This window comes from Semicossyphus pulcher, unplaced genomic scaffold (assembly GCF_022749685.1).
Source record: "Semicossyphus pulcher isolate SPU_LCO1_2020_fin unplaced genomic scaffold, fSemPul1.0.p SCAF_21, whole genome shotgun sequence".
NCBI classification, from domain to species: Eukaryota; Metazoa; Chordata; class Actinopteri; order Labriformes; family Labridae; genus Semicossyphus; species Semicossyphus pulcher.
In genome coordinates, this window is record NW_027211695.1 from 2,646,648 (window position 1) to 2,661,451 (window position 14,804).

Here is a 14,804-nt window from a genome sequence, read left to right on the forward strand (position 1 = left end):
GCAGAACTTTTATCTGCTATACGAATGTGTAGCATGCTCATTATTAGTAACACTGATATCCTATAAAGGGTGTCAGTGAGGATTTCACTGAAAAGTTGCATTTCCTTTTAGCTATTTCATTTTAGCACCAGATAACAAGGTAGCAGTAAGCTACTCTTTGTTAGCTTGTAGTGTAGCCTGCATCATTTGCTACAGAAATACTTGCAAAAAGACATCATGAAACATTTCCAGGAGCAAGCTATGTTTACCACAATGACAGCTAGCCAACTTTTTTTTGTTAGCTTGCGGTTAGGGTTAGCTACAGTTGTCCTTACTAGCCACCGAATATCATGTTTCCAGTAGCATGTCCACAAAGTAACATTGAACTGCACTGTTAGCTTGAACTGTGGCTTGCATCACTAGCTAGAGGGGTTCTTGCTAGCTATTCAACACCCTGTAACATTTCTAGAAGCAACCTATGTTGAAGTGGGTGAGTAGCTCTAGCTAGCAACTCACAATCATTTATTTCCAGTTATGTTTACCACTTAGTTATGTAGAAGCATGCAAGCTACTTTTTGTTAGCCCGTAGTGTAGCTTGCATCAATAGCTACAGAATATGTTAGCAAAAAGACATCATGTAACATTTACATTACAAATGTTATGTTTACCTTAAGGTAGCATGGTGGCAACTAGCAAGCTACTTTTTGTTAGCCTGTAATTTAGCTTGCATTGATGACTACAGTAGCTCTTGCTAGCAACTCACTTACATTTATTTCCAGTTATGTTTACCCCTTAGTTATGTGGAAGCATGCAAGCTACTATTTGTTAGCCTGTAGTGTAGCTTACATCAATAGCTACAGAATATGTTAGCAAAAAGACATCATGTAACATTTATATTACAAATGTTATGTTTACCATAAGGGAGCATGGTAGCAAGTAGCAAGCTACTTTTTGTTAGCTTGTACACAGCTTACATCACAAGCTACAGTAGTTCCTTACAAACAACAGAACATCATCTAACATTTCCAGCTGCATGTTGTTTTCCACAGCATGGATAGCAGTTAGCTTATTTTGTTATATTTGAGTGCAGCATACATCACTAGCTAGAGGGGTTCTTGCTAGCTATTCAACACCCTGTAACATTTCTAGAAGCAACCTATGTTTACCACAATCATGGTAGAAGTTTGTTTTTGCGAGCTTGTAATTTAGCTTGCATTGATGGCTACAGTAGCTCCTGCTAGCAACTCACTATCATTTATTTCCAGTTATGTTTACCACTTAGTTATGTGGAAGCATGCAAGCTACTTTGTGTTAGCCTGTAGTGTAGCTTGCATCAATAGCTACAGAATACGTGTTAGCAAAAAGACATTATGTAACATTTACATTACAAATGTTATGTTTACAATAAGGTAGCATGGTAGCAACTAGCAAGCTACTTTTTATTAGCTTGTACACAGCTTACATCACATTCAACACCCTGTAACATTTCTAGAAGCAACCTATGTTTACCATGGTAGAAGTTTCTTTTTGCTGGCTTGTAGTTTAGCTTGCATTACTGGCTATAGTAGCTCTTACTAAATATAATTTATTTCCAGTGGCAAGTTATGTTTACCACTTAGTCATGTGGAAGCAGTTAGCTACTTTTTGTTAGCCTGTAGTGTAGCTTTCATCTCCAGCTACAGTCCCAACATAACCTAAGTCTTGAACAACTAAAATAACAGTTAATTGCAGTTCGGCTCTCACGGTTTTTTATCTTTCCATCACTAAAGAAGAATAATGACCAAGTTGAGGGCTCCCTTTCTCCCTTTTAATTACTTACATACAGCACTTTGAATTGTCTCCTTGTTAAAAGCTGCTACACACATTAAGTGGTGTTGCCTTAAACAAATCCCCCAATGAACCAAATGATAAGATAAAACTGTGCCTTGTTAACATCAATTCGAGTTTACAGACCCACTTCCTCATTCATCCTCTTATCAGAAAAGGCATTGTGTACAATATTTCAAGGTAGAAAAATTGTATCTACAATGATTTTTTTCATGTCTTTTCAGTCAAAGTATTTCAAAGAGCTTAAGCCAAGCGATGTTGTGACCTGTTTCCACCATGAAATGTAACATCAAAGTGTGTGTTTGAACGTGGCCGCTGATCTGTTTATTTCCTTTAAATTCTTTCATGAAGCTTTGCCTTACAGCTCCACTTTTGAATGCTAAATCGCACATCAAGTTTTCTCTCAAGGTTTGCGTTCTGCTGTGTGAAAATTATATTTAATGCATTGCTACACTGAGAGCAGATATGTCTTGCTGGTGTAACAGCACTGCGGTCTTCTTGTTCAATCCTCCAGCTACAGATTAATATATATGTCCGTGTGTCTGCAGTGCTGTGATACCCACCCTGCCCTCCTTGCAGTAGGCCAGGAGCTTGTCCTCTTCCTTGGGGTGGAAGATGAGCGTGTCCGGGGTGAAGGAGATGGACTGACGCTGGAAGGAGGAACCTTCGTCCGTGCTGATAAACAGCATCTGGTCCCTTTCGTTTATGGAGGAACCCACCAGCACCACCTGAAGGGAGACAAACAGAGGAGGAAGGGAAGAAAACAGAGGTCAGAGGTGAAGCGGTCAAAGGGTAATGTCCTACATCGTATTCATCGCTCAGTCAGCAGTCGCGGAATGCACAAAGCGTCTCCTCATATCAATACCTGTGCATATTAATCCCCTGCTTGCACTGGAAAACTGATGAGTATAAATACATGCGTGTCCACGCACCGCATTTATTCAAGGCCATTCTCAGGCCATAAGAACTTTCCATCAACCTTACATGCTGCTTAGACCACCGTGACACTGTATTGATTATCTATTCAGAGTTTTATGGCTCATAAAGTGAAGGCATTAAACACGGAGCACACCCGGACCTGCCAAACCACCAATCACAGTTATGTTCCAGACACCATAAAGTAAGGCTACCAATAGGAGTGATCAATAGACGCTAATGAACGACTCACATCCTGTAAGAGTTAGTGAGAGGTGTGGAACTGTGCAGTGAGGAGTGTTTGTCATCATCACAGCTGTGTTGGTGCCTGTTTTAGACTGTATTTTTAGGTTATAGTAACCTCAAAGTGTTTCCTTAGTCAACCAATGAATAAAACTTACATGCCGACAGTCCTCACTAACACCCGTTTGTTGCCAAGCTTTTTTAATGAATGGATACAAAGCAATAAAGGCCCACTCTTGTAATTATTTGCCATTTTAATGTTGATCAGCCAAATAAATTAACCGTGTGCTCAAATTTAAGAACAAAAAAAAAAAGCTGTAGGAGATGCTACAGGTCAAAGGTCATCCTCCAAGCCAACACAATTGACCCTTTGCCACTGTCCAATCCTACGTTAGCAACCGTAACTAAGCTAAGCTTTGAAGCGGAGATGGCGAAGCCGTGTGCATATGGAATCTGCAAGTCCGACTACAGGTTTCCTCAAAGTTTAAAGGGGGGGTGTCATATGTTTCGCTTTTCCAAAGCCAAAAACTCGAGAGGAAAGATGTCGGACATGGATTAAGAATTATGGAAGACAGTCTTCGCTACAATCACTGATGATATCGGCACAGCCTTTATTTTACCACCCTTTGGTTAGTGCCATTGTTGTGCCTTTAGGAGATCCATTGTTTGGATCATCAAGCCCTCGATATACAAGCAACACCTGGATGAAGCTTTCAAATGTGTATCGTCCTCCTGTCTGTCAACTTCTCTCTGATCTTTGGGAACTTTTTTTCCAGAAATTTGCTATTATTTCCCTTTGAACATCTCTCACACCTTTCCCATCAAAATTAGTGCGTTGACGCAGGTTTTTCAGACCCGGGAAGACCCACTTATAGATGCTGATTGTCTCTTTTCCCATTGCCAGTGAAGTATCCTCGTTTCAATCTCTTCTCTGTCTGATGTCACAAAGGCGGCCGAAACAGGGTTAGTAACCAGTGAAGATGTTACCGTGGTTTGGTCTTGATTGTATCTATGACTCATTCAGTCTGTTCATCAAACTCGGCACCTACAAATTCGGAACGGTGTTCGAGCGCTGCTCGAACGGAGACGGGCTGAGTTTGTAGCTGAGATGACGAGGAGGCGCAGAAGTTATAGACAGAGCATAGCATCACGCCGGAAAGGGGGCGGAGATTAGCGTGTCGACACGGGTTTTGTGTTCCCATCAATGCCGATCGGAGCCGAGGCGATAATTACCCGGGTCTACTACAGAGTCATGTGACCCGAGTCTGAATGCTGATTGTATTTTATGGATAAACTTCCTGTTTTTTCCCTCTGATCCTCTCCTGTCCTTTGATTGTTTGGCAAGGTTTAGGCACTAACTTTACTTGGTTAAGGTTATAATAGATCATAGTTTGGGTTAAAACAATATGTCTATCTGGACTTCTTTACTGGAAACAAACAGCAACGTCTGTAGTCCTGGGTGGAAGAGTTTCTTTGGGATGGGGTTCTGCTTAGGCCGCCAAAACATCTTGAAAGGCGACTAGCTGTCTTTTATTATCGCATGTGCAGTTACATCCAACAAGTTTCAAATGAGTGGATATTTGCAACACCTTTCAATATTTACTCTCCCTTATCGTACAGCTTGAAATTCTCACTCACGTAACCTTGACTCTCGTCGCACATTGAACACTGAGGCTGAAGCGGAGACATTTTGTTATTATATCAACTAAATGAAATGAATTTGTACGCTCTGAGACACACAAGTAAGCACACACACACACACACACACACACACACACCCTGCTCAGTATTCTCCTCATGACTGCAGTTAGGCAGCCGGCGTTGCATGCCTCACGTCTTGCTGGCTGCACTTCTTGAGAGCTGTGTGTGTGTGTGTGTGTGTGTGTGTGTGTGTGTGTGTGTGTGTGTGTGTGTGACTTGTTCTGAACACACTTCCCTGAGCAACACGGTCAATTAAAGGGCCTGGTGTTTGTTTGGCTGCCAGAGGAAGGCCTGCGAGGACGACAGGAGGAGTGCTGGAGTCAGAGGAGGCTCAGAGGACTGTGTTTTTCCTCTTAACACAAAAGACGTTCTTTCTATTTATTTCCTGAATGTACAGTGTGTGTATTTGCACCTGGGAGACGCCGAGAGTGCTCGCTGTTGACAGCCCAGCGCATCCACTTGAAAGCTCAAGGTCCAGTGCCTTGCTCAAGGGCATCTTACGCAGGCAGAGTTCTTCCAGTGGATTTAGGGATTTAACACTTTTTCAGTCACAATCCGGAATTTCTATCCTCTAAACTGCTGCTGGGAATATCTGAGTACTGATACAGGAAGTGTTAAGAGCTGGAGCAGTAAGTACAGCGGGACATTTTCCCCTGTCAGACGAGGGGCGAGGGGGGCAGTGTCTCATGAGGCTGGTTTACTGGTTTTTATAGAGGAATTGTGTTTAAGGAGGTTCACATTCTAATGTCCAGCATGACAAATGAAAATAAAACATTGAATGTTCTTAAACACACACTGTCGTGACGTTTAGCAGAATTAAAGGGCAGTTTAATGTGGAAACCCAAACATTAGTACGCTCACATGTTTGCAGGCTAGTAAAATGTACAAAGCTGGGGGTGCATCCCTTTAAAGAGAAGCGTGCCTACTTTGGAAGCCCCATATAGGTGTTGGTTCTGAGCTTTAAGCAGGTAAACCAGGGAGTGATGCTCTCTGCTTTATTTTAATTGGTTTAAGAGGCCGAAAACTTTCACAAGAATTACATGAGAAAAGAGCAAATTAAGAAGTCAGAATAAATGTTTGAAACGTTTTTGGGTCCTGGCTCTAAAGCCTTGAGAACACTAACGTAACAGTTTAGTTGAAGAATGAATTAAATACAACCAGGAAAATGCTGAGATCCTTTATAGATTTCAGTCATAAAAACATTGTGAAAATGGAGCAGAAAGGTTTGCAAAGGGATCAAAGTCTGTCGGATTCCTCCTCCGGTTGCAGAAATGCACCGGCTCAGACGCAGTAACGTGACTTTCCAACAAGTGGCACTCTTGTCAAAGTGTAAGTCTTCAAACCTTCATGCTAAAGCTCCCCTCGCCGACAGGCAGGGAAGAGCGTGATGAAGTTTTTGGTGAGAAGAAAGAGGATTGTGGGAGGGCAGTCAGACACACAGTCCCTCTCCTGTAACACAAGTTATGATCCTCCGCATTAAAAACACTTTGATATATTCTTCCTCCGTAACCGTTTCCTCTGAGTAATAACTCAGCTTCGGGAAGCACAGAGCTGCTATTGTGCTCGGCAGATAAAAGCAGACTCTAAACTTCCTGTGTCGGCTCTGGAGACTGGTCGTGGTGCGACACATTAAAGGGACTTATAGAAACAAAAACTCGGCTCTTTTTCTTCTGTGGAAGACTTAAACACCAGCGAGACGCGCCGAGTCCGTGTGATGTTTGATAATCTTTCGATCACAGTGGATCCGACGGAGGGAGCTGATCGCTGAAGATTTCCTGCTGTGTTGACACACATCAGAGGGAACGAGCCCTATAATCTATTATAAAACACAATCTACTCAGTGGCTCAGAATAGCTCACGGAGGAGTGCTGGCGTGCAGCTGCAGCGGGGAGAAGCATGAAGGTCTGCAGGCCTGAGGAGGAGAAGACTGCTCGTGTACATTATCTCTGCATCGCATGTCTCAACTCTGAGCGGCTGAAGGAGGTTTAATGCTGCTGATGATGAATGGAGAAAGCTTGTACATGATGCACACACACGCACTGATGTAGGCGTATGTCAAACACACCTGGAGGACATAAGAGCCTTCATGTGCACACAGCGAGGGCATAGGTAGGTGCATGTACGGGGCTGACAGCGCCTCAGAGAGTCTTTACAAAGGGTAAGAGTTGAAGGATATCATACGCCGTTATATGAGGATATGTTGTGAGGGCAGATGCAGCACAGGCAGGATCAAAGGTACTGCAGGTTCAGTGATTTCATTACTGATTAAAAGGATTTACCGAACAACAAGAACTTGTAATAAATCATAATTATCCTGCTTTCTCACTGACGTCTGTGTGTACACACATTAACAAACGCATACGCGTGCTTAGAGGTAGCTGCTCACTGTGAGCAGCACAATTGCTTTCCACTCAATTACATATGTAAATTGCTTTGGTTCTGGTTTCCACCGGGAGAGAGGCCCCGTGTGACGGCAGCTCGTCGAGCCGTGCTCTGCGGGGAATCGAGACCTGGGAGAGCAGAGGAGCTCAGAGGACACCGGCAGACGGCGCGAGAGGTTGTTTCATGGTGGGACTTTTGGTTGTGCGCCCACTGTAAGTGTCAAACTCTACTTACTGCAGTGTCTGTACGATCTTTCCTTATTGTTCTATGCTTATTCTTTGATCAAATAACTCCTGATTTAAGATGTTTTAGTCCCAAGTCAAGTCAAGTTTACACGATGTACAGAAAACAGATCAAATAAGACATAAGATAAAAGGTAAAGGTGTAGTGGTAAGGCACGAGCACAACAAACAGGACATAACACAAACCGGCCACAAACAGCCGAGACACGTTCGACCAAACACTACCAGCCAGCGCCTCCCCAACGAGTCGACTTCGAACCTGACTTAGGGCGGGTTCACAGCAGCCTTGTTTAGTCCGACTGAACCGAACCCTGGAGCGTGTGTCCACTCGGTGCGGTTCGCTTAGGTCGGTGTGAACGCCGGAATGAAACTCTGGTGCGGACCAAACAGCCGGACCGTGGTCCGCTAGAAAAGACGGGTCACGGTCCGTTCCCGTGGGGGAGCAGTGAGGAAATAGAAATATGCTTGTTGTAACGCACACGAACAAACTATGAGTCCCAGTTTGTCTTGAATCACCACGCTGCAGTGCTTTGCACAAGAGCCACACGACACAAGAGAGGATAAAAGATTCTTTACGGAGAATTTGGACAAAGAAACCTCAGAGAGATGTAAAGTCTGGCTTGTTTTTGCAGGTTTTTCCATTATTTTTTTTATTATCCTCTAGGGAGGACCCACTGAGACCAAGGGCTCTTTTCCCGGGGAGCCCTGCAGCGATAGAAGTAAAAAACGAACCTCACAATACTTTCACACTTTAACAACAATTGCAAGTACTGTCCTTTAGCAGGTTCAGACTCAAGCTCTTTAAAAACGCTGTATGATACCAGGGAGGACAGTTTAGCTGCTTATATCGGAACAAGGAAGTTGAATTACACTTTTAATCATGCCTAACTTTGGAGCGAGCCACTAAGTGACTGAGAGAGTTGAGAATGTTTGGTGCTCGTTGTTCTTATATTTGCCTGCTCCTTCCATAAAAACATGTTTGTCTGCGCTGAGATAATTCCACTTGTCTCCAGTGCGGTCTTGCCTTTGTCGATATCTTCAAACGAGTCCGACTAAGGCGAGAATCAACAAATGTCACTGGATTATGTTAATCCCTCCAACAAGCTGATTCACAATGAAAACAACAGAAACAGTCTGTGTCCTATTTTCTCCACTTGGTCAATAAAAAGAGATTTAAAGACCAAAGTGAAAAACTTGCCCTGCAGAGCACCACCTTCCTCCTCACCTCCCTCTCTCAGCTCTCTGAAGGCGAGGTGAGAAATGATGTGTTTGGTTGAAACAGAGTACCAGGGGAGCGAACATGTGCGACAGGTTGTCCCGCGAGGTGTCGGCAGCAGCGAGACGAGAGGTCTGAGAGCATCTTCTCCCACCTCGGCTGCAGCTCAAGTGCATTAGGAGGAGAAGGCCTCGTGCATTATACATATTAAGCTGCTGCATTTGTAGTACAGAGGAGGTGACGGGCGAACACGCGCCGCTGTGAAAACCCCACAACTTGGCTCGAGTTCAGAGGCAACACACGCGCGTTCGCTGTAAAGGGGGTCAACTTTTACACATGACCCCGATGCACAAATGGATTAAAAATTCAGCATGTTTTTGTGGACAAACACGCCTGCATGCAGAGACACCTGTGCGCTCTTACATGTGGAGAATCACTCAGTGGTTACTCATGTGTTTTATCATAAATGCATTAGTAAATTATCAGGCGAGGAGTGAGCGGGAACGACAAGCGGCAAAGGGCCGAGGGTGGGAGTCGAGCCCGGGGCCGCCGACAAGGGCAAACACGCTGCAACGGCCCAAACGATTTCAACATTATGTGTTGTTACATTAGAAATAAACAGGAGGCACCGAGAGTGTTTCGTGATGTGATGTTTTAACAATTTGAAGCCGAGCCGGACAGTGTAATCATAAAGCACCGCTAGCTGCACAGCTAACAGAAGCTACAATTAGCTGCGGTTGCTTTAGCAAAGCTATCAGCTGATCAACATCAACAAAAGTTGTGCAATTTCTTTGCTCATGTTTTAAAGTTGCTCCAGCAGCGTCTAACATAACAAAGTCTGAGAAGTAATAAATTCACTGTCTCGTCTCCCTCTCTCTCCTGTTAATAATACACCTGTCACACCGAGCGCCCCCTACAGGCCCGGAGCACTTTTGCTGCGATGGCTGTATTTGAAGCATTTTTCTTTTGCATGTTTTCTGGGTTTTTGCAGCAGTTTTTTGTCATTTGCAGCGTGTTACCGTCGTTGCATGTGTTCTGGATTTTTGCGTGTTTTTGAATTCACATTTACACAATTTGAATTTGCAGCTCGTTTCTTCTAATCGAAATCGTTTGGGCTGTTGCAGCGCGTTTGCCCTTGTCGGCCACCGTACATTAGGGATCATTCCTGTTATACTGTAAAACACCATAAATAATAACATGAGCCTGTCAGTCGCAGAAACAAGAACTTTTAGTGGACCGACTTTGATCAGGCACGCTTGCTTTTAAAGATTACGTTGCAGCCATTACAGCCTGTTTTACTAAAAACTGGAGCAATGTAGTGTTTATTCCTGTGTAACAATAGGGCCTATTTTTTAGTACCCAGGAATTCCCTTAAAAGGGAAAGAACAGGACAGAGCCTGGGAGTGTGTGTGGTATGGCTGAGACTGACAGCAAAGATAAATACAATGAGGAAGGGTGTGTGTTTCTGTGCGTGTGTGTCTGTGTGTGTGTGTATTACTGCGTGTCCCAGATTCAGCCTGTTATCTGTGAGCTCCCCCCTCCATCTGAAGCCTCCCAAAGCGCAGAGATTGTGACTGACAAGCACTTGGATTCACTCCCCCTCTCTTTGTGTCTCTCTCCTTCATCCTCGGCTCCACAGCAGCTTCTCCAGCCAGCTGCTGACTACGTTTCAAACGCTTCTTCAACACATACCTAAAATTAGATGCAAATGAGGTGTGTTCTGGTTAACAGGGTTATTTTAAACACAAAGGTTTCCACAACAGCACAAATAAAGAAGACTGACAAAGAAATTGTGTAACAATGAGTAAACAATGAATTTTTTAAGGCGGATTATTTTAGCCCTTATCACCGCCTCAGACTTTCATAAATCCCACAAAATGCAGATGCTGCACTACTTCAAAATAAAAGTGTTATCTCCGGACCAAATATGCTCTTTCAGCTTTTTCTCAACGTGTAAATTGACTCTCTATCTAAATTAATCTATAATTGAGTGAGAAAGTTTGTTGTTGATGCTGGAAACTAATTCTGCAAAAACAAACAAAAACTAATGAACAAAAAAAGACTTTTCTGCTGCTTTCAACTGACACGTCACTGACGACAGACATGCAAGCTTAATCTTTGACAACCTGCTCGTTTGGCATTTTATAGCCACACAAGTTAGCACCTGTCAAGCCCTTCTGACATTGTGGTTCTACCACAGCACCCTAACGAGGCTCCGCCATTAGGCTGCCGTTGCCATTTTACATTGCACCAAGCAATGCTGGTTTAAAGTCGCCCAAGTGTGTGTCTTTATTGACATACACACACGGCGCTGTTCCACCCTGCCGGCTCCGCTGTTTACACTGACGCCGGTTTGCCTCCGTTACTACCTCCGATGCCAGCTCAGAGGCAGAACGACTTCACCCCAACATTCCTCCGTGTGTTTTACATTAAAGACGAGGCGTAACAGAGTATAGCCTAGTCCTAAACTAGTAAAGTAGGTTTGTTTCTACTCCAGATTTGCAGCACATTCAGGTGACTTCAGTTGTTATTTATACACTAGTTTATGGATGGCTGCTAATGTGTATATTTGTTTGAACAGGTGAGCTTAGGGTAGCCAGAAAGATTTTTAATTAATCCCATAAGGGTCTGTGTCCACTAAAGGTGTTTTTATTTGCATTGGCCGCGCCCACAAACTCAATTTCAAAGCGCTTCTCATCAGCGCTTACTGTTGCTAGGTAACGAAAGTTGTCTGGCGGCACTTACCCTTCCCTTGGTAGTGACCGTTAAGTCTGTTTTAAATCGCTCTGTTTGTTTAATATTTGCTTTTATTCACGGAAATGTTACAAAAAAACATGTCATGTCCTGGTGTTAGCAGCAGCTCTACACCTGGAGTTTGTACCCTCGAAAAATGAAAATATTAGCTTCTCCTCCGCCAGTGTTGTTGACAAAGTTGAGATTGGAAGTCCCGCCCCTTCTTGGTTTTGATTGGTTAGCGAGGGAGAAGTTACATTGACAAGCATGCACTATTTTCAACTGTTGTAACTTTGTATCGGTGGAAGCTAATAAACTTTGTGTTCGACTGTATGTTGCTTCCCTTACCCTTTGACCTTAACTGGGTTGGATTGACGTACATTACTTTCACATGGAACATGCTGCCCCAAATATCTCATTTCAGAACTCATCCAAAGGTTGTTCCTATAAGTTATTTATTATAACTTAACCCTTTGCAAATAGTGCCTCATTAGAAATAGGACAATGAAAGCTGTGTATCAAAATACAAACACCACAGAGTCCGCCTTTAGTCTCTTCCTCCTCGTTGTCTTCTTGATCTATTTCTGCACATCGTTACATTCTCTCTGCCTGCTTGTTCTGTTTGCCTCACCTGTCTCCCTCCTTTCCCCGTCTCTCTCCTTCCTCCTCAGTGACATATCTCTTTATCTTCATCGCTCCTCCGATATCTCCCCCTGCTCCCTCCCAGTCTCTCTCTCTCTCTCTCTCTCCATCTTTGTATCCCTCTCTATCTGTCGATGGTAGACGTCGGGTCTAAGCTCTCCATTAGACGACGGAGACAATGATCAAACCTTTTTAATTACATTCCTCTGTCAGGTAAAGAGGAGGAGAATGAGAGGGAGGAGAGGAGGAGAGGAATCTCCGAGCAATTATTCTATGCTTAATTACATACAGTTAAAGAAATACACCGTCCTGCCTGAAGCTGTGAGAGAGAGAGCCTCACTATGTGGGTTAACATCTGACTTTCCTCTGGTACTAATGGCTGCCATTCAAGTGTCAACCACCCACCCACACACACACACACACACATACACACACACACACCGATGTCATACTCTGTGTGGCACTGGGAGCATTCATCTCCATGACAACTCTATTCTGGTATGTGCAAATAATATAATAATGTCAGAGTAATAAACAACAAGTGATGTGAATTTAAATGCGAGACTCTGCATTGTGTTTATTCACGGGCTGTGAATGCACGTCTGACCTCAGGTGGAATTAGCTTCTTAATTAATACAGATTTAAAAGGTCTCCTGTAACCAGCTCACTGTGGATAGAATAACCTTTCAGAAGCACACTGGGTATAAACATGCAGGTGGTAGTCAATGAAAAGGTAATTACATGAGGCCTGTTGTGGAGGCTGCCCTCATTCACTGTTTGCGCTCTTGCTATAAAACGTAATGCACTTCTGATTGTATAACCGTGCGACTGGAAGCCGATTCCGACCCATCAGCTGAAATGTTCGATGCTCAGCTCAGCGCTCAGTCTGTCCTGCACGTGGAAAGTTAGGCGACAGACTAGAAACACCAATACAGTCCGATTGTGGAGGAGTGTGAGGGTGATGGACGGGTCAAACGATGTGTGACTTTCACCAAGGAGACCAGATAGTGTCCCGTAACGTGGATCTATCTACATATCCAAGTAGCACCTAAACACCTCCAAAGAGACATTTCAATGTTACTTACACGTGAGGGGAAGAACAGAAGCTAAAGAGTGCTTTAAATCTGCCGCTTACAGGTATCATAAGGAGGATACATTCAAACTGGGCCCCTCCTCCTGGGCTCGTCGTCACCAGGAGCTCACTCTCACCCTCTCATGCGAGAACACGCCCACCCCGCCAAGCTAACACCGACAGCATCACGGTTACCTTTGCGCTAGCATGCTAAGCGCCGGTTAGCTTGTCCTGCCCGGTTTGAGGCACCTCTGCATCGCTCTTTCGCCATGTTCGCCGGTCTAAATGGGGCCCAGCTGCTAATTTGAACCACTCCCACACTCACCTGTACATGTATTGGCTCGGGGAACCACGACAGCGCCCCTCCTGAAAACGTCCCGTGTAAAGCAAAACAGCAGAATAGATGCACTCACCAACACACACGTCTAGAGGTTCATAAGTGATGATTTATATTATATATTTGTAGTCATTAGTTATTTTAAGTCTATACTTTATTTTTTAGGAAAATCCTACTCATTATACTTTTAAGGGTTGACTACGGGTACCTCAAAACAGCCACTAAAGGTGGACTGGAAACAGACACCCATGAAGACCTTAAAACAACACTTAAGGGTGCCTTGGAAAACAGTGTCTCTAAAGGGACATTAAAACACGGGAAAATTAAAAAGATAACCAGATTTCTGGTTTAAGTGTGTCATCATCATCCTTTTAACATCCATTAACTAATATTATTCTAAGCTTGCAGTCACTAAATTAAGCTTTGTGGCTGGTTGGGCGACGCAGCACAGGCCGCTATTGACCTGCCAGTACCGCAGCAGCAACCCAGTTTGTCTTGGCTCTTAACATGCATGGCTGCTTTTTGCCTTCCCATTATGAGCTAATGTTTGGTGAAATTCCCCCCTAAAATAGATGCTGGATGTTCTGAGAACTCCAGTTTTCTCAACGTAAAAAGGCAGAATCACAACTGGCCAGCCTGCACATTAAACACATCACATGAAGCGTGTAGCCGCTCCCAAGTAGGCAACTGTTCTAACACTCTTTATACATGTTAGAAAGCACAGTCCACAAGTGGCAGGAAACTTCTAAACTATGAAGTCCTTTAGCAGGCCATCATGTCCACCATGATTTGTTGCCATTTTTGCTTCTTGCGTGTACATTTTCCACCCACTCAGTTTTAATATGCCGCGTGATTTGCATGCTTCATATGAAGACGACCTCTATGAAGACATCTTTAAATCCATTTGGCTTGTCATCCTGGACTTATTCGCTTCCATACTAATTTAAGGGCTGCTTTATTCTGCCCGTGCTCGCTGGGGCGAGAGGTTATCCCAGCATGCTGTGAGTGACAGGAGGGGTACGTCTTTGACAGGCTGCCCGTCTGTCACTTGTCCTATCAAATAAAAACACAAACAGACGAGCACATTCTAATTCAGACCCAGACAGGCGTTGGGTTTGACCTTCCTCTGGGAGGTGACATTGCTGGAACACTGAGGGATCATTAACTCCTGTTTAACTCACCAAAAACAACTCCACAAACTCATCAGGAAAAGTCATACAAGAACTACAAACAAGCGCACTCCCTCTTTTTCATTAGTGCTATCATTTGGTGGACACTGCCGGGGCTGAGATAAGATTGAACGAGGGCAACTCATCTCAGATTTCTGCTTCTGGTTCATCTACAAATTAAAACTTTGTGGCTATCTTTGTAGGACACGTTTGTGTTAATCATGGCTGACAATAGTGTTAGGGTGAGAACAGTTCTACTACATTTAGTTGATAAAAATGCCTTAATATTGTTGCAGCTGTCTTAACTTGCACAAAAAGCAACGTTAGGATTCATTTAGAGCCCCAT

At 43.8% G+C, this 14,804-nt stretch overlaps 1 protein-coding gene across 1 annotated transcript in view; it reads right to left on the bottom strand.

Annotated features, from left to right (window-relative positions):
* The window catches only part of sorcs2 (sortilin-related VPS10 domain containing receptor 2), a 353,714-nt gene that overhangs the window by 66,629 nt on the left and 272,281 nt on the right, over window positions 1-14,804 (bottom strand). The window contains exon 4 of the mRNA XM_069672327.1: window positions 2,370-2,534. Coding sequence (XP_069528428.1) covers window positions 2,370-2,534 — 165 coding nt within the window. The remainder of the gene's footprint in view (window positions 1-2,369; window positions 2,535-14,804) is intronic.